The sequence below is a fragment of the Emiliania huxleyi genome (genome assembly GCF_000372725.1).
Source record: "Emiliania huxleyi CCMP1516 unplaced genomic scaffold EMIHUscaffold_574, whole genome shotgun sequence".
NCBI lineage: Eukaryota > Haptophyta > Isochrysidales > Noelaerhabdaceae > Emiliania > Emiliania huxleyi.
Window position 1 is genome coordinate 1 of NW_005197688.1, and position 19,415 is coordinate 19,415.

At 66.2% G+C, this 19,415-nt stretch overlaps 2 protein-coding genes across 2 annotated transcripts; one reads left to right on the forward strand and one right to left on the reverse strand.

The window, feature by feature from the left end:
• Positions 1 to 920: 920 nt before the first annotated feature.
• On the reverse strand, positions 921 to 3,014 carry EMIHUDRAFT_459662 (hypothetical protein; the record flags this gene model as incomplete). Its single annotated transcript, XM_005764899.1, has 4 exons — positions 921 to 1,216; positions 1,286 to 1,432; positions 1,503 to 1,588; positions 2,597 to 3,014. Coding segments are annotated over 4 exons (917 nt in total), but the record flags the coding sequence as incomplete, so codon positions are not given.
• Positions 3,015 to 10,783: 7,769 nt separating this feature from the next.
• Positions 10,784 to 13,474, forward strand: EMIHUDRAFT_247406 (hypothetical protein; the record flags this gene model as incomplete). Its single annotated transcript, XM_005764900.1, has 6 exons — positions 10,784 to 10,848; positions 11,056 to 11,223; positions 11,410 to 11,577; positions 11,764 to 11,931; positions 12,139 to 12,271; positions 12,761 to 13,474. 6 exons carry the CDS (start codon positions 10,784 to 10,786, stop codon positions 13,472 to 13,474), a joined length of 1,416 nt encoding a protein of 471 aa, XP_005764957.1.
• Between the last annotated feature and the right edge of the window lie 5,941 nt (positions 13,475 to 19,415).

A 19,415-nucleotide genomic window follows, 5' to 3' on the forward strand; every position in this document is an offset into this window, starting at 1 on the left:
TTTGGGGGGGGGGGGGGGAGATTATCATCCCCCTCAACAGGAGGAATGGGGGTTTTCAGGAGGGCGCCCCGGAAATTTCCCTTTTTGGTACAATTTCACCGGGGGAAAGTTGTGCCCCCCCCCCCCCACCCGCCTTTCGACGCCCCTACCCGGACCTTTCCTTGAGCTTTCCTGGAGCCTTCCCGCAGGCGACCGTCGACTTGAGCCAGGCACTCTGGCGCTAGAGGGGTGGCCGCCCGGCGTATGACGAGCGTCGCCCCCCCCCCTCACGCAAACACACAACCCCGGGCCCAAAAGCACAGACAGAGGAGGGAGAGGCAGCGACGGCAGTCGGACGGCTGCAGTCGGTCCGAGGAAGGCGAATGCGACGACGGCCTCTAGCGTCTCCTCACACCGCGGCGGCCCGGCCCGCGAGCAGGTCTTCAGCAAGGAGGGCCTCAAGATCAGCGCCGCCCGAGAGACGACCCTCGGCGCGAGCAGGCCGCTAGCAGGCCTCCGCGACTGCGCTCTGTGGAGCACGCGCGCGCTCCCACACGCTCGAATCTCGGCTGACCTCGGACGCGTCTTGAGCAGGCCGCAACCACGTCTGGCGCACGCACTCGCGGACCGAGGCGGCGGCGCGCGAGGCGGAGGAGATCGCGCGCGGCGCCTTTGAGTCGCGGCAGCCCTTCGCGTACCCGAAGGTGACCCTCCGGCCGATGGAGGTGCGCACTTTCCTCGCCACCTTTGCCTGAGGCAGCGCTAGAGGGCGCGCAAAAATCTCTCTCCCTCCCGACCCTGCTCGTTAGCTCGTAAAGAGCCGGGCCGCGCTTGAGCACCCCTGCACAAGCGCGTTCACATTGGCTGGCCGCTCCCGCTCGCCTCCCCTTAGAGGCTAGCCTTAGGGCTTAGGAAGCCGGGGTGCACACACGTGATTTTTTATCATCGAGTTTTATGTCCAGAATATTTGTCTATCTACGGCTCTCCAGCAGCGCTGCTCTGGCCTTAGCTAGCTGACGGCCCCCCGCACCGGCGCCGCCTTCCACGAACGAGCGGCGCTGTCGGTCCGCTTGGACAGCACCTTGCCCGCGAGCAGCACGTAGAGCTCGTGCTGCCGAAAGTTCTGGTGGCCGACCAGCGTGGTGGAGATGGAGGCGGGGCGGGCGATCAGCTCGACGAGCACCTCGGAGCGCGTGTCGAGGATGCCGAGCAGCAGCTTGAGCGAGGCGAGGCACTCCTCCGCCTGCAGGAACGTTCCAGGAAGGGTCTAGGAGGGGTCTGCGAAAGCGAGCGAGGCGAGGCACTCCTCCGCCTCGACGTGCGTCACGCCCTGCGGCTCGCCGACCTCGTTCTCGGCGACGAAGAAGTCCTGCATGAGCCGCAAATCGTGGCTGAAGACGGTGACGTCGTCGAGGGCGTAGTCGCGCACCGAAGACGGATCGAGCAGCACCGCCTACAGGGGGGCTTGCAGGAAAGGTCTAGGAAGGGTCCAGGACTCGGCGGGCGCGTCGAGCAGCAGGCGCCTCGAAGGCGGCGCACGTGGCGCGGAAGACATGGAAGAGCACGCGGCGGCGAGTCCACTCGGTGGGAAGCATCCGGTGGAGCGCGCCTGATGAATCACTGATGAATTACTGATTAACTACTGATTAATTACAGCATCCGGTGGAGCGCGCCTGATGAATCACTGATGACTTACTTACTAACTACTAATTAATTACAGCATTCGGTGGAGCGCGCCTGATGAATTAGTAATGAATTACTGATTAACTACTAATTAATTACAGCATCCGGTGGAGCGCGCCTGATGAATCACTGATGACTTACTTACTAACTACTAATTAATTACAGCATTCGGTGGAGCGCGCCTGATGAATTAGTAATGAATTACTGATTAACTACTAATTAATTACAGCATCCGGTGGAGCGCGCCTGATGAATCACTGATGACTTACTTACTAACTACTAATTAATTACAGCATTCGGTGGAGCGCGCCTGATGAATTAGTAATGAATTACTGATTAACTACTAATTAATTACAGCATCCGGTGGAGCGCGCCTGATGAATCACTGATGACTTACTTACTAACTACTAATTAATTACAGCATTCGGTGGAGCGCGCCTGATGAATTAGTAATGAATTACTGATTAACTACTAATTAATTACAGCATCCGGTGGAGCGCGCCTGATGAATCACTGATGACTTACTTACTAACTACTAATTAATTACAGCATTCGGTGGAGCGCGCCTGATGAATTAGTAATGAATTACTGATTAACTACTAATTAATTACAGCATCCGGTGGAGCGCGCCTGATGAATCACTGATGACTTACTTACTAACTACTAATTAATTACAGCATTCGGTGGAGCGCGCCTGATGAATTAGTAATGAATTACTGATTAACTACTAATTAATTACAGCATCCGGTGGAGCGCGCCTCCGCCCCTCGGCTGATCTCGGGTGATCTCGGGTGATCTCGGCCGATCTCGCCCACGCCACCACCACCACCACCACCACCACCGCCGCCGCCGCCGCCGCCGCCGCCGCCGCCACCACCACCACCGCCGCCGCCGCTAGTCCAGGGGGGGGGGGGCGGCGTGGTGTGCAGCGCACCCAGAGTGCCGTCGAGGGTGCGGAGCGGCGCGGAAATGCCCGCGGCATGCGGCGAGGGCGCGTAAAGGCCGAGGAGCAGCGACGCGCGCAGGTCGCCAAACACGACCTTGACGGAGATGTAGTCGCAGACGTGTTCGAAGGCCTCGTCCAGGCAGCTGCGCGCGGCGGCGAAGTGCTCCATCGGCAGCGCACACCTCGCGTGCTCGGCGGCGTCGCGCAGCCGGGCGACCAGCCCGTGCCTGCCGCCGAGAGAGTCTCGTACGAAAGCCGCCGACGCGGCGCGCACGCAGAGCGAGTCGACGTCGTGGGCGTGCAGCTCCTCGAGCAGCGCGGCGAAGCGGCGCTGCGCGGCCGAGTCGAGCCCGATCTTCTCGACGACGGCCTGCAGCGACGCGCCCCACCCCACGCGGTCGCGCGCCGCCTCCCGCGGGGAAAAAGTGCGCAGCACGTGGAGCGCCGCTCGCTGACGCTCGAGCCGCCGCGTCTGCTCGTCCGCCTAAGCTCGCGGTGTCCTCTCGGCTCACCTCGCCCAATCGGTGTAGCCTCGAGCCGCGCCGTCCGCTCGTCCGCCTCCGCCACCACCTCGGCCGCCACGGCCGCCGCAGGGCCCTCGTCGCCCCCCCCGTCGCCCTCCCCCCCGCGGCCAGCGACGGCGCGGGAGGCGGGCGACGCAGCGGGTACGCCGGTGGGGAGGCCGGCGGTGAGGAGGCGGCAGTAGGAGAGCAGCGCCGACGAGAGCTGCGCGATGAGGCGGGGCAGCGCGCGCTGCGCGAGCAGCGGCGGCAGCAAGAAGAAGATATGGTTCCAGCCGCCCTTTGCGGAGCCGCGCAGCGCGCGCAGCACGTCGTCGGCCGTGCGCGAGTACCACGTCGCCGGCCGGCCTCCTCCGCCGCCGCCTCGCGCCCAGCCGGAGGAGGAGACCTCCGACGCCGCGGCGAGGAGCGCAGCGCGCAGCACGAGCTCGCGGTCGCGGTCGAGCCAGACGTGAAGCAGCGGGACGACGTGCTCCAGCGCGGCGCGCAGCGGCAGCGCCGGCCACATCTTGCCCTCGCCGAAGCGGTGGAGGAGGCTCATCGACTTCCACAAGTCCGTGAACACCTCGAGCGCGCCCGCCTGCTCGTCGGGCGTCGCGGCGGCGCGGACGTGCGCGCGCAGCGTGACGGAGAGCTGCTCGAGGTAGAGGCGGCCTAATTAATAATTGATTAATTAATTAATTAACTAACTAATGCGCAGCGTGACGGAGAGCTGCTCGAGGTAGAGGCGGCCTAGGGTTAGGGTTAGGGTTAGGGTTAGGGTTGGGGATAGGGTTAGTGACGGAGAGCTGGTCGAGGTAGAGGCGGCCCCACTCGCTGACGGCCGCCTCGCCGATATCGGGCTTGTAGTTAGCAAACACCGGGATGAAGCGCTCCTAAGGTGCGGAGCTGAGGATCCTCATGGTCCGCATCGAAGGTGCGCCATTGACGAATTCGGAGGAGCCGCTACCTCCTCAAGCTGCAGCAGCGTGTGCATCCCGTTAGCGATGTTCATCATCTGCGCCACGTTGATCACGCCTTCACGAGAGCAGAGGCAACTAATTAAGTAATCAATCAATCCCTTCATTAATGAATTAATTCATTCATTACACGTTGATCACGCCTACACGAGAGCAGAGGCAACTAATTAATCAATCAACCAATCCCTTCATTAATTAATTGATTACACGTTGATCACGCCTACACGAGAGCAGAAGTCGAACAGTGCCAGAGAGGACCCCAGATGCTCCTCGGCTGCGCCACGTTGACCGCGCCCGCGGACGCCGCCGCGCCTCCGCCGCCGCCCTCGCCGCCGCCGTCCCGCCCCGCCGCCGGCGGCGGAGGGGGGGGGTCGAGGGCCAGGTCTGGCAGTGGGAGGCTCTCCGCGCGCGCCGCGACGAGAGGGGTGGCGGCGAGGCGCGCTTCGGGGCGACCGGGCGCAGCCTGGTCGAAGGAGCGGGCCGGGGAGGACGGCCGCGCCGAGCTCGCCTCGTCGAGCGACGTCGTGGCGGAGAGGAGGGCGCCGCTGGGCTTGATGTTGGAGAGCTGCGAGCAGAGCTCGACAAAGGCGCGCCGCAGCGAGACGAGGAAGAGGCGCTGCACCTCTCTCCGCAGCTCCTAGGAAGTGTCTAGGAAGTGTCTAGGAAGTGTCTAGACGAGGAAGAGGCGCTGCACTTCTCTCCGCAGCTCCTACGCAGAAGCAGCAGGAGGCGCTTCCAGGACGGCTCCGGGAAGACGCGCTGCCTGCTCTCGCCGCAGCAGCTTCTTCCTCGGTCGCGGCAGGGTCGGCGACCTACGTGGAGATATGGGGAGATATGCTCGAGATATGGGGAGATTGCTTCTTCCTCGGTCGCGGCAGGGTCGGCGACCTACGTGGAGATATGGGGAGATATGCTCGAGATATGGGGAGATTGCTTCTTCCTCGGTCGCGGCAGGGTCGGCGACCTGCGTCCGGAATACGCCAACCTCAGGCCGGGAGGGCGGTATCGTGCAGAGCATTCAGAGCACCGTGCGAATACGAGGGGCACGAATACAGCGACTACAGCGGGCTGCGGTCAAACACACGCTGAGTACGCCTCCTCTCGAGTGCTGGTTCGAGTACAAGAACACGTATTCAGCTTCTAGGGCCGGCGACCGCACTGAGCGCCGCGGAGATGCCCCCCTGCCCCGCCACCCCGGCAGAGCACGACGGGTCGGGCGACGCGCCGCCCCTGCCTCCCACCCCCGCCGCGCGGCCGTACAGGTTGCCTAGACACTTCCTAGACACCTCCCAGACACTTCACAGACACCTCCCGCGCGGCCGTGCAGGTTGCCTGCGCGCAGGGCCAGCGAGCCGAGCTCCGCTTGATCGCCCTTGTCGCCGCCGCCCGACATTCTGCCGCGCCGCGACACGCCGATGGCCTGCAGCAGGCGAGAGATGCCTTCGGGGAGGCCGCCGCGGCCAGCGGGCGGACCTTGCACCGCGCCGCTGCCCGCGCCGCCGCCTCCTGCCCTCGCCGCGCTGCCAGCGCGCCGCGCCGTCGCGGGCACGTTCGGCGCCTCGTCGGCCGCGGGAGAGGAGGCCGGCAGCCTCAGTCGGACCATCGGGCCGCAAGCGGCGGCGGGGGCGGCGGCGCCGAGCGGAGAAGTCCCTAGTACCGCACCACCCACCGGACTGAACCCACACTGGGTTTGGTACTCTGGGGGTGTGGGACTGGGCGCCGAGCGGCGACGACGCGGCCGCGCTCGCCGCCGCCTTGGCCAAGCTCGGCGGGAGCGGCTTCTGCGCGCGTGGAGAGCCTCGCGGCGTGCCGAGGGCAGGGGAGGAGCCGACGGTGGGCGAGCCGAGGGCGGAGGAGAGGCCGGCCGACGCGAAGCCGGCGTCGGCGGACACCGCGACGGTGCCGAGGAGCGAAGCAGAGAGCGACGAGCTGTCGTCGGTCGACGTGCCATCTCCCGACGGCACGCGGATGTACTCGACGCCGCCGCCGCCACCGCCGCCGCCACTGCTGCCGGCGACCACCCCGTCGCCGCCGCCGCCGCTACCGCCGCCACTGCCGCCGCCGCCGCTGCCGCCGCCACTGCCGCCGCCACCACTGCCGCCGCCGCCGCCGCCGCCGCCACTGCCGCCGCCGCCGCCGCCGCATCCGCCCTCGGCGTTGGCGCCGTCGCCGCCATCGCCGCCGTCTCCGTCGCCGTCGCCGCCGTCGCCGCCGCCGCCGCCCTCTGCCAACTCGGCAGACGCGGCGGCGTCGCCCTCCTCTGCGGCCTCCGTGGCGGCGGCGGCCGGCGGCGGCGCGGAGGGCGGCGACGCGCTGCCGGCTGGCGGGGCCGCGTGTGCGCGGAGCTGCTCGCGGCGCGTGCGCACTGCGGTGGACATCGTGAAGAGGAAGACGTACGCGTCGAGCACGTTCTCGAGGATCTTGCGCGGCCTAGCACCACCACACCCCCAGAGTGGTCGAACCCAGTGTGGGTTCCCTCCCGAGGGTGGTGCGGTAGGAGTGCGCGCGCGGCCTCTCCCTGCCGCGCGATGAACGAGCGGGGAACGAGCGGTGCAGAGAGGACAGCATGTGCCTACGGGGAAGGGTCGTCGACCCTTCCAGGAGGGGGCGGGGGAGGGGCGGTGCAGGGGCGAGAGCAGTGCCCAAACGTCGCCCGCATCGCCTCCAGGACCGCCACGCACCCTCGGATCTCCGGACTCTGCCCTCGCACCCCCGGCCTAGTCTCGAACAGCTTCGGCTGATCTCGGCTGATCTCGGCTGATGTCGGGCGGGTGCCTGCGTGGCACTTCACATTGCCGCCGAGATGAGCCGAGGTTAGGCCGCGACCGCGGGGCCAAGGCTGGCAGAGGGGAGGCAGAGAGGAGGCAGAGAGGAGGCAGAGAGGAGGCAGAGGGGAGGCAGAGGGGAGGCAGAGGGGAGGCAGAGGGGAGGCAGAGGGGAGGCAGAGGAGAGGCAGAGAGGAGGCAGAGAGGAGGCAGAGGAGAGGCAGAGGGGAGGCAGAGGGGAGGCAGAGGGGAGGCAGAGGGGAGGCAGAGGGGAGGCAGAGGGGAGGCAGAGAGGAGGCAGAGGGGAGGCCGAGGCTAGCCGCAAACCTGGACAGCTCGCCGCCGGCGCCCGACGCCGCGCCGCAGGGGGGCGGTGTGTCTGGTGCGGCGGCAGCGGCGGAGCCGCTTCCGGAGGCGGCGGCGGCGCGCGTGGCGGCGCGCGTGGCGGCGGGCGAGGCGGCCTCGGAGGCGTCCGACGACGCGCCGCGTCCGACCTAAAAAAAGAAAACCCGTTTGTGCGAGCAAAAGGAAGACAAACGGGCAGCGGGGTCCGACGACGCACGGCGTCCGACCTCCGCATGCCTGCCGCCCCCACCCCGAGGCGACTCTGGCGCCGCTGAGCCCGAGAGCGCCGCTAGCGACACCGACACGGCAGAGCCCCCCTCGCCCCCCTCGCTTCCCCCGCCGCTCAGCGCCGCGGCAGAGGCACCACAGAGCGACGGCGGCAGAGAGAGCGCCGCAACACCGGGCGAGGCGGCGGGCGCGGACGGCGGCGGCGGCGCCGGCGACCTACTCAGTGCATCGCTCATCAATGACATCGCTCCTTCAGTAGCGCGGACGGCGGCGGCGGCGGCGGCGGTGTCCTCGGCGTGGCATGCGGAGTGGGGCGGGCGGAGGGCGGCGTGGCGTCTCCAACAAGCCGCGGGATGAGCGCGGCGGTGGCGTCCTTGATCCGGTTCTTGACCGCCTTCGGGGGAGATGTGAGCAGGTGTGCGGGAGATGCGGGGAGAGTGCGGCGCCACCCGCTTCTCGACCGCCTCGGCAAGGTCCGGCAGGTGCGGGTGGCGGCGGTGCGTCACACACGTCGCCTCGGCGAGGCATGCGAGGTGGACAGTGGCTGCGTCGCGACTGAAGAGGGCGTCGCGCGGCCGCTGCAGCAGGGCAATGATGTCCTCCGTGTTTGTCAGCGGGGCGCCGGTGCGGGGATGGAAGGTGGAGAGCAGCAGCACGCCTGTTCACAGCTGGACGGCGTGTGAAGAGCCGCCGCTCACAGCTGGAGGCCGTGAAGAGCAGCCGCACGCCGTAGTGCTTTAGGTTGAGCGGGTACGGGAGGGAGAGCTGGTGGGACAGCACTGCGCGGGCCGCGGCGTCGTCGAGGCTGCAGTACAGCCGCCAGGTCTGCTTCTGCAGCCGACGCACCGCCTCGTCGTACTCTTGCGCCCAGCCTCGCAGCGCCACCGTCTCTGGCAGCGCCGCGCACGCCTCCCGCGCCTTCTCCTCAGCGCGAGCCTTGAGCAGCGCGGCTAATGCGGCGCCGCCGCCGCTCCCCGCCGCGCCGCCGCCGCCGCCGCCGCCCGCGTCCGGAGTGGAGGAGGCCGGAGTGGAGAGCGAGGCCGAAGAGGCGGGCGAGGCGTCCGCCTCCGCCATCTCCGCCATCGCTGCGCTGATGGCCACCGGCACGGTCGCGCAAGCGGCGGCGCGAGCGCGTAGCTGCGACTCCTGCGCCTCGAGGGCGACGGACGTGTAGCTGCCCAGCGACGCCGTGATGCGGTCCACGCACGCGCGCAGCTCCGCAAGCAGGCTCGCCTCTGACGCCGCCGCCCCTCCCCCCCCTCCCTCATCAGCCGGGCCGGGGAGCAGCGGCGGCGACGACGCGGCGCTGCGAGGAGAGCGGAGGCGCAGAGGCGTCGACAGTCGGGGGGTGGCTTGTGCGGGCGGGGGTGGCTGTGGGTAGGAGACGCGTGCACCGGCGGGAGGGTGGCAGGGGCAGGGTGGGGGGAGGCGTCACGGAAGTGTCTCGGGAGTGTCTCGGGAGTGTCTCGGAGGTGTCTCGGAGGTGTCTCGGAGGTGTCTCGGAGGTGTCTCGGAGGTGTCTCGGAGGTGTCTCGGAAGTATCGCCGCACCTGCCGCCGCCCGCCGCGCGAGGTTGGTGAGGCTGGTGGCGCGAGGTGCGGAGAGCGCCGGCGAGGCCGTTTGCGAGGACATTCAGCTGCCGCGTCGCCCACTCGACAAAGGCGCGCGGGTGTGCAAACGCGTGCGGCTGCTTTTGGAGCAGCAGCAGCAGCCGGTAATGGAGGAACGGCCGCACCTCGTCGCCGACGCCGGCGCCGTCGATGCGGAGAGAGGAGGCGAGCTCCTCGATGGTTGGCGCCTCCGGCTCGAGCAGCTGCTGCACCACGGCACGCAGCGTGCTCTGCTCGCGCGCTCCGAGCGACGTCACCTCGAGAGGCATGCAGAGCAGCAGCGTCTCGCACGCCGCGAGCCGCTGCTGCCGCGGCTCCTGCGGCCACTCGCTGCGCAGCTCGTCAAAGGGCAGCCCGGAGGACGACGAGTCTAGGCGACGGCGTGACGGCCCACCGGCCGCGCTTCGGCCAGAGTGCCGCGATGACATCAATACGCGAGCAGAGCACGCGGGTGAGCAGAGCAAAGGAGGCGACGCGAGTGCTCCTCAAGAAAGGTTTGCACGCGCTTGAGTCGTGTCAATAAGTCTGTGTCGATAAGCGGGCAAGCCGACGCGCTGGTTCCGGCTCTTACGGCTATCTCGAGGTTGTCGAGGTTCTCGAGTGGATATCCTTTGGCCGCGTTGGGTAGCGAGGATTGGTGTAACCCGAGCCACGGAGGCGTGTTTTCTGACGGCCGACCGTCAGTGCACGGAGTTGCCACTTCTCCGACTGCCCCGGCTAGTTCCCGAGTTTCGCGGGAGTGACCCCATGCGTCAAACCCGAGACCTAGCGCGGGTGGGTTGGAGGGGCCTCGGAAAGGCGCGCAAGCACGCCCTACGTCTTCCCCTCCTCCCCATCGGGCCGCATGAGCGGCCACGCCTCGCAGATTCGTTTCCGCGCCTGGGTCAGGCGCGCGGGGCATCCCCCGGGTCGCTCGACCAGCGATCCGAAGAGTGGCCGCTATGCGAAGGAAAGAGTGGGGCCCTCGACGCCTCAGTCCGGCCCTCCGAGGGGGGAAGGGAATTGCGGGGTCCCCTCGGGCGCCTCAGTTCGGCCCTCCCGAGGGGGGGAGGGGAGCAAGGGGGTGGGGGGATTGGGGTGGTGGGGAGGGGTCTCGGTTTCATGTGGCTAAAACTTGCCTTTCGGGGAGGGGCCTCGGTACAAGCGAGGCAAGCTCAGCTCGACATCTTCCCCTCCTCCCTCGAGGCAGCGAGTAGGCAGCGAGAGGAGCACTCGAGCGCCTATATGAAGGTATGTGAGATGGTGATGGGAATGGGTGGTCGGGCGGGCGGGCGGGCGGGCGGGCGGGCGGGCGGGCGGGCGGGCGGGCAAGCGGGGAGAGGCGGGCGGGCGGGGCGGAGCGGGCGGGCGGGGTGATCGGGGGAATCGTGTCCACAATCGGCAGCGGCGGAGCAGCAGCAGCAGCAGCGGCTGCTGTAGCGCACTTGGGGCCGAGCCCCAGCGTGCACCGCCCCACACGCCTCACGCGGCCTCTGGCTGGAGCGGGATCGCAAGCGAGTCCCCCTGGCCGGCACGCGTCTTCCGAGAGAGGAGCGGGAGCGAGGGACCTTCTTAGTTGTCCGGCATGCAGACGCATGCACGGCCGTTCAGAAATTTTCCCAGCCGTTGGAATGGCTGCGCTCCCGCCCCTCACCGGGCCGCGAACGGGTAGTAGACGTTGGCGCCGAAGAGGTAGGAGTCGCCGAAGGACGGGTAGTCGTCGGTCATGCGGGGGGAGGAGGAGTCGGCGAGCAGCAGGGGGGGAGAAATGCCTGAGAGGGTGGGAGGCGTGAGGCGCAAGGTGGAGAATCCGACCTACGGAGCGACAGCTCGGTGGCCGGAGGACTGCCCGTGCATTCACTCCCCGCCGCCGTCGCCGCCGCCGTCGCCGCCGCCGCCGCCGCCACCCCCGCCGCCACCGTCGCCACCGCCGCCGGCGCCACCCCCGCTGAGCCCAGGCTGCATCGAGCTCGAGCTGCCGTGGCAGGCGTTCCCCTTTCCGACAGACCTGGCGACAACAGGCCGGAACGGCTGGCGCAGGAAAGGGACGGTCTCTTACATCAACCTGGTAGCGGGCGCGCCGACGAACTGCGAGTCAGGGTACTTTTGGAATGCGGGCGGGTCGGCTGCGTGCGAGTACGCCTTGTGCCCCGACGGCACGCGCTACAACAATGTTGCCGAGAATCCGACCTACGGAGCGACAGCTCGGTGGCCGGAGGACTGCCCGTGCATTCACTACCCGCCGCCGTCGCCGCCACCGTCGCCACCGCCAGTGTTGTCTCCGCCGCCGGCGCCACCCCCGCTGAGCCCAGGCTGCATCGAGCTCGAGCTGCCGTGGCAGGCGTTCCCCTTTCCGACAGACCTGGCGACAACAGGCCGGAACGGCTGGCGCAGGAAAGGGACGGTCTCTTACATCAACCTGGTAGCGGGCGCGCCGACGAACTGCGAGTCAGGGTACTTTTGGGGTGCGGGCGGGTCGGCTGCGTGCGAGTACGCCTTGTGCCCCGACGGCACGCGCTACAACAATGTTGCCGAGAATCCGACCTACGGAGCGACAGCTCGGTGGCCGGAGGACTGCCCGTGCATTCACTACCCGCCGCCGTCGCCGCCACCGTCGCCACCGCCAGTGTTGTCTCCGCCGCCGGCGCCACCCCCGCTGAGCCCAGGCTGCATCGAGCTCGAGCTGCCGTGGCAGGCGTTCCCCTTTCCGACAGACCTGGCGACAACAGGCCGGAACGGCTGGCGCAGGAAAGGGACGGTCTCTTACATCAACCTGGTAGCGGGCGCGCCGACGAACTGCGAGTCAGGGTACTTTTGGAATGCGGGCGGGTCGGCTGCGTGCGAGTACGCCTTGTGCCCCGATGGCACGCGCTACAACAATGTTGCCGAGAATCCGACCTACGGAGCGACAGCTCGGTGGCCGGAGGACTGCCCGTGCATTCACTCCCCGCCGTCGCCGCCGCCACCGTCGCCGCCGCCGCCGCCGCCACCCCCGCCGCCACCGTCGCCACCGCCGCCGGCGCCACCCCCGCTGAGCCCAGGCTGCATCGAGCTCGAGCTGCCGTGGCAGGCGTTCCCCTTTCCGACAGACCTGGCGACAACAGGCCGGAACGGCTGGCGCAGGAAAGGGACGGTCTCTTACATCAACCTGGTAGCGGGCGCGCCGACCAGCTGCGAGTCAGGGTACTTTTGGGGTGCGGGCGGGTCGGCTGCGTGCGAGTACGCCTTGTGCCCCGACGGCACGCGCTACAACAATGTTGCCGAGAATCCGACCTACGGAGCGACAGCTCGGTGGCCGGAGGACTGCCCGTGCATTCACTACCCGCCGCCGTCGCCGCCACCGGCGCCGCCGCCTGTTGACGATGCAGACAGCGACGGCATCCCCGACGCAGAGGAGTCCAACACGAGCGACGCAGACAGCGACGGCGCGACCGACAACGTCGACCCGGACGCAGACGGCGACAGCACACCCGACGCAGAGGAGGACACCAGCGACGCAGACAGCGACGGCGCGCCTGACGCGGAGGAGGGCACGGGCGATGCAGACAGCGACGGCGCGCCTGACGCGGAGGAGGGCACGGGCGATGCAGACAGCGACGGCATCCCCGACGCAGAGGAGTCCAACACGAGCGACGCAGACAGCGATGGCGCGACCGACAACATCGACCCGGACGCAGACGGCGACAGCATACCCGACGCTTTGGTTCGTCAGGATCCTCATATCTACTTCGCGCACGGCGGTCAGGCTGACTTTCGGGGACGCAACGGAGCATATTACAACTTCTTCTCCGCCCCACGCCTGACCGTCAACGTCAAGACTGAAGACGCATCGTTCCGGCTACACGGCGGCAAGCTCATCGTCCATGGCAGCTTCCTCACCGAGGCGCATATCGTCGCTAGCTCCTCAAACATCTCCGCTCCCGCCCGCGCCTCCTTCTTTGCCCACTCGCTGAACGACGAGAACTGGGGGTGGAACGTCATCAACGGGACATGCAAGCACCGCCACTTCCAGTTCGGAAGGTCTGGGTTCAAGCAATGTGGTGACCTTAGAATTGAGATGGCCTTCTCCCACGCCACCTTCAACCTCGGCAACTGGACCATCACTGTGCGGGGCAACCACGTCTACTCTTGGATCTCAGGCCCAAAGCACCGCGTCGATGTCAGCTTTAGTGCAAGGGGTGACGCCGCCACGCGATCACTGCCGCATGGAATCATCGGACAATCCTTCGCCTCGGCTGCGCCACGGTATGGCCTGCTAGACGATTACCCCAAGACGGGCGAGTTCACGACCTCGGCGATGGGAGAGGGAGCGATTGAAGGGGAGGCTACTATGTACGAGATGCCTTCTTCTCATGCCACGGACTATGCCTTCTCGCGCTTCCACAAAGCAGAAGCTGTGATTGACCCAGATCCGCTGCTAGCGCTCGGTGCGAGCGCTGCCACCGTGCAGGACGTATAGTCGTGGAGCCCCGCGCCGGGCGGCTGGGGAGCCTATCTCACCAAAAGCACAACCCCGGACCAAGAGCACGCACACAACATAGGACCTGTTCCTTTTACCATTTTTTTTTTAGGGAGTGGACATCACTAGGGGCCCCAGACCTGCGTGCTGTGAGGTCTGTGTGTGTGGAAGCCTAAGCGTGTCGTGCGGCCAGGCCGACGTAGCTCGACTCGACCCGCGCTGGAGCGAGCGGCTGCGTGGGAGCAGAGCTCGCGCGGCGCCACGCCCTCGCAATTTGGACGACCGCGAGCGCAGCAAGGGCGGCGAGGGCGACTCCTGCGGCAGCTATCCACGCCGCCAGAGGCTGCTCCCCCGGGCCAGACCCGCTCGGCTTGGCGAGGAGAGCCGTGGGCACCGCCGCTGCCGCCCTGGTGGCCTCACGCGCAAGAGCGAGCGCGAGGTCGTCGCCGGCCTCGCGCCGCTGCCGCTCGAGCCAGCCCGGCCCTGCCTCGTGCGCCATGTGACCCGCGATCTTCTCGGGGCCGTCCGCGAAGCGCACGTCGGCCAACCACTCTGCCGTGAATTCACACTCGCCAGACACGGGCCTCACGTTCACACTGTACAGTGTAGCTGTAGGTTCTCCTACCTACCTATATCGCGTGGCGGGGCTCTCGGGGGTCAGCGGGCGTCTCGCCCCACGCGACGCTCTCGACGAGCCGCTCGGAGCCACCCTCTCGAGGCGAAGGTGCGGATGGCGTGGACGACTCTCGCCGTTTGGACGTGCATGGTACCCGTGTAGGTCGCCCCGGGCACGTGGACGCCATAGTACGGCTGGTCCAGCTGCCACGCGAGGTGCAGGAAGACCATGTTCGGCTGCGCCTCCGACCGTCCCGGCGGGCGCCAGACCGGCGCATGCAGCTCCACGACAGCGGTCCCCGGTCGCGCGCAGAGCAAGTTGGCGAGCGCGGCGCCGTGGGGCGCGACGACCAGGTCTGCGGCGCGGAAGAGCGCGCACTGGTCGATGGCGGAGTGTGTGTCCTCGAAGCGGTGCAGCCGCCCCCTTGCCAACTCGCCAGCCGCGAGCGAGCCGTGCAGCGCCCGCACGAGCACATCCACGTTCGCGATCGCTCGACTCTGGTTGTGCCGTGTGACAAGGACCACCTGCGGACCAATCGCCGCGTCGCCGCCGATCGGAGCTGGGCGGCGGGTCAGGTCGTCGAGATTGCGCCAGATCAGCTGGCGCGTCGTGCGCATCGTCGAGGCGAGCGGCGCGCCCCGGACATTGCCGGTGCCCATGGGCACGAGCACCTGGTTGGCAGAGACGGCGCCGTGGAGCAGCCTCGCCTCCATGCCGCGCCCACCCACGAGCTGCACCCACTCGCGGAACCAGCCCACGCGCACATCCGTGTGCAAGAAGGCAGGCAAGAAGGCCGCCGTGCCTCGCCCCGCGAGCGGGCGGTGAAGCATCCGATGGGTGAGCGCGAGCGCGAGCGCGGGAAAGAGCTGGCAGATGCTGTGCCCAGGAGCATCAAAGTGAAAGGCCAAGTGCAAGTACACGAGCTGCTCGACGCTCCTGGTCCGTGCCCGTTCTGGTCGGGGCGCCCGGCACGCGCTCGCGGTTTTGTCGCCCCAGCTCAACTGTGGTAGCGGATAGCATGCCCCGTCCGCCATGAGCCCACCGTGCCCTGCGACGGCGTTTCTGAAGATCAGCACGCGCTCGGCGGGCGTGTTCCACCTCTCGTACGCTCGGAATCCTGCGTCGAAGTCTCGCACCGCCAGCGCACTCGAGGTTCCCGAGGCTGCGAGCGAACCGCACGCATCGCCTAGACGTAGATGATAGACGAGTGCGTCGTCCAGGACGGCGCGGAAGCGGGTTTGGTTGCTCCCAGATCGGTTGACCATGCACAACGTGTTCCATAGGTCCGGCTCTCGCCGCACCGCAGTGAGAGGCTCCATGCTGCCTATGGGGACCTCTAGTTGTTCTCGAGGCTCTCGAGACCTCGAGGTGGATATCCTTTGGATATCCTTTGGCCGCGTTGGCTGCTAACCTCGCGTGGGTAGGAGGTGCTCTGCGAACTGCCTCGCGCGAGGGGCGTGTGGCATCTCTCGCGAGTCTTGGAATAGTCTTCCCTGACCCCGCCCCCGCCGGCCCGCCTGCCCTGCCCGCCTGGCTGATAAGATCTCTTCACCTTCTCATTGGTGGAGTATAGGTACGAGAGGGGTGTGGCATCTCTTGCGGGTCTTGCCAGGGGCGCCTACTAACCTCGCTTGCGAGGGGCGTGTGGCATGTCTGAACGGACTCGTGAGGGGCGCCTGCCTACCTCGCTTCGTCGAAGCGGCGCTTGGTACCCACACCCACCCCGCCGCATTCGTCGCCGGCGCGCGACACGTTCCCGTCGGCCGGACTGTCCTCGCCGAGTGCGTGCCGCTGAGGCGGGACGCACTCAGGGACAGTGCCGGCGGGACGCGGCTCGAGAGGCGGCTCCCGCGGAGGCACGGCTGGCACCCGTGGCGCGGGGCTCGTCTTCGGAAAGACCAGGATCGCTCTACTGGCAAACTTCTGGCTGACACGCGCGCCCGGTCGAGCCTTCGGCGGGCGCGCTGCGGTCGCACGCCTACCCAAGTCATATGCCACGGCGTGCGATCTAGATTCAGCACACGCGCCTCTGCTCGCAACCACTCATCCAATGAACTGTCGTCACCCATGAGTGCGAGTTAGGGCTAGCGGATGGCCAATAGCCTGTGAGGAGGGCGTCCATAGACACCTCACAAGACCCCACACACGGTCTCGTCCGTGCCTTGCGGCCGGCGACGAGATTGCTAGAGGCGGAGCAAGCCTGCTCTAGTCTCACACGTTCGCCCCTGTCGCCTGTCTGTGTTGTTGTGCTGTTGTTTGTCTCTTGGCACCTTGGAGTCTGTGCTGGGGGGGGCGACAGGGGGGACGTGGCCTGAGTGATGTGTACGCCCACTCAGGATGTGTGGCAGCCCGCTGGCTGTGTGTCTTGTGAGCTTGTTAAGCCAGCCGTGCCCGCACCGCTCCCGCCGAGCGATGCGCCCTCGCTCGGCCGCAACGAGCGGCTGCACCCCTCCCTCAGCCTGGCACCGCCTGCATACCCAGTTACGGCCGCTGCCATCGCGGAGCCGTGAGACGCGTCCACTGCTGCCCATTCGCCACCCTTGTCCCGCGCGAGCCCGCGCCGGACCGCCCTTCCTGTCTCCCGGCCGCAGCCCGCTCGCTCGCCAGTCGCCGCCCGGCTCCAGTCCGAGCGCGCCGTGGACGCGACAGACAGCGCGTGCCGGCGGCCTCGTCTCGACGCTCACGCCGCAGCGTGCTGTCCCGTAGGCGCAGCTCTACTCTCTCCGGCTGAACCTTCCCGGTCCACAAGCTTGCGTTAGTCCTGCATCGCGGCACGTCCAGATTTGAGTTCTTTTTCTGTCTTTAAGGCGAGTTGCCCGAGATAGCCCGACATTTTTTTACATGCCTTCATAACCCGCATAACCCCTCATAAACAGAAGACATCTTCTTCGACTCTCGTTTCTCTCTTTTTCATCGCGTAGGCGGGTCCTTTCCGCTGTGCGCTGCAGCTGCGCAGAGGTTAGATCGACCCCCCCCCAGCCGAGACTGACACAGGATTGCCTCGGCTGTGGCGATTAGTAACTGATTCTCACTCAGAGACGTGAAAAAGCAGCAAGTCCTCGCCGCCCAAAGTAGTACGTAGTCATTCATTCTCACTCATTAATATGGTACGCCCCGTGGGCTCTGGCTGGCCTCTTCAACCTGATCATTGCCTGAGAGCTTCCCCGAGATTTTCACAGTACTCAGTCCGCCGTCAGTAGTCCGCAGTAATCGGCAGTACAAGCGTGTAATCCGCAGTAGTCGACAGTAATAATGCGCAGTCTGCAGCAGTAGTCGCACTGGTTGGTGCAGCAGCTGCAGCGCTGTACTGGGCGACTCATAATAATCAATAGTCATTAATTATCGTTGATAACGTGCAGTAGCGCACAGAAATAGCGTGAAATCCGCATTAGTTGATAGTAATAATGCGCAGTAGTCCGCAGCAGTAGTCCGCAGCAGTAGTCGCACTAGTTGGTGCAGCAGCTGCAGCGCTGTACTGGGATCAATTAGTTATTGAGGCCGTGCAGCTACCGGGCGCCTTACAATCTTGCATCTCATCTTCATCCGGCCGATAATGCGCAGTAGTCCGCAGCAGTCCGCAGCAGTCCGCAGTAGTCTGCAGTCCTAATTATGTGTATGCAGCAGCACGCAGTAGCAATAATCCGCAACAGTCCGCAACAGTCCGCAGTAATCCGCAGCATCCGTTCCGCGGTACTGCGCAGTAGTCCGCAGCATTAGTCCGCAGTCAGTAGTCTGTAGTGATCCTCAGTAATAGCGTGTATCGGCAGTAGTGACTGCTGGGAGGCATACGAGGAGGAGGTGGACCGGAAGCGGCTCATCGCCACTGCCACAAAGATCCTGAAGCGGCGCCAGGCTGACGTCGCTGAAACTCCGCGTGCCGTCAGCAAGAAGCCCGCGCCGGGCGCCGCCGTGCCGCCGCTTCCCGCCGCGCCACCTCCCACGGCGCCGCCCCGCCCCATTGTCGGCGGCGCGGCCGCGCCGCCTCCCACGGCGCCGCCCCGCCCCATTGTCGGCGGCGCGGCCATCGACATCCAGGCCGCCGCCGTGGGCGCAGAGGTTTTACTCCGCGCTCCCTCGCGAAAGGGAGGCCGACGCGGCGAGGTCCTCGCCGTCGTTTTTCGCAACTTTGATGGCGCGCATGGCCGGCACGTCGTCAAGAGCGCCGACATTCGACCGGGCGAGTCCAACATCCGCCCAGGGACGGCCAAGGCGATGGCCGGCCGCATAATTAGGACTGCAGACTGCTGCGGACTGCTGCGGACTGCTGCGGACTACTGCGCATTATCGGCCGGATGAATATGAGAGATTGTAAGGCGCCGGTAGCGGCACGGCCTCAATAACTAATTGATCATTAAGAGGCGCCCAGTACAGCGCTGCAGCTGCTGCCCAACTAGTGCGACTACTGCTGCGGACTAACTACTGCTGCGGACTACTGCGCATTATTACTATCGACTAATGCGGGTTTCACGCTATTTCTGTGCGCTACTGCACGTTATGAACGATAATTAATGACTATTGATTATTATGAGTCGCCCAGTACAGCGCTGCAGCTGCTGCACCAACCAGTGCGACTACTGCTGCAGACTGCGCATTATTACTGTCGACTACTGCGGATTACACGCTTGTACTGTCGATTACTGCGGACTACTGACGGCGGACTGAGTACTGTGATAATCTCGGGGAGGCTCTCAGGCAATGATTAGGTTGAAGAGGCCAGCCAGAGCCCACGGGGCGTACCATATTAATGAGTGAGAATGAATGACTACGTACTACTTTGGGCGGCGAGGACTTGCTGCTTTTTCACGTCTCTGAGTGAGAATCAGTTACTAATCGCCACAGCCGAGGCAATCCTGTGTCAGTCTCGGCTGGGGGGTCGATCTAACCTCTGCGCAGCTGCAGCGCAGCGGAAAGGACCCGCCTACGCGCTGCTCCTGCGCCGAGGCTAGACCAGCTCCAGTTCACTAGCGCAAACTACAGTTTGCTTGACATGAACTGTATCGTGGTCGTCTCTCCTCGTGCCTCTTCCCAACGTTTCCTCGGCGGCCGATGCCGTCTGCTCCGACGCCGCCGTCCCCGGGTCTGCCCTGCCCTCGTCTGCGCTAGCTTCTGTTTCGTCATCACTGATGTCCGTCCTCTTCTTTCTCCCCTTCTTGTATGCTTTGTACATCGCGTCGATTCCTTTTCGCGTGAGCACCACCCTGAAGCCCGCCCAGCAGCTGAACCGCTCCCTAAGTCGAAGGAGCATCATCAGTCTCACCCACTTCGCTCGCTGCCCACTGTCTCCGCTCCCTCCCCGCTTGGGCCGCCGTCGCGGCCCTCGTTCGT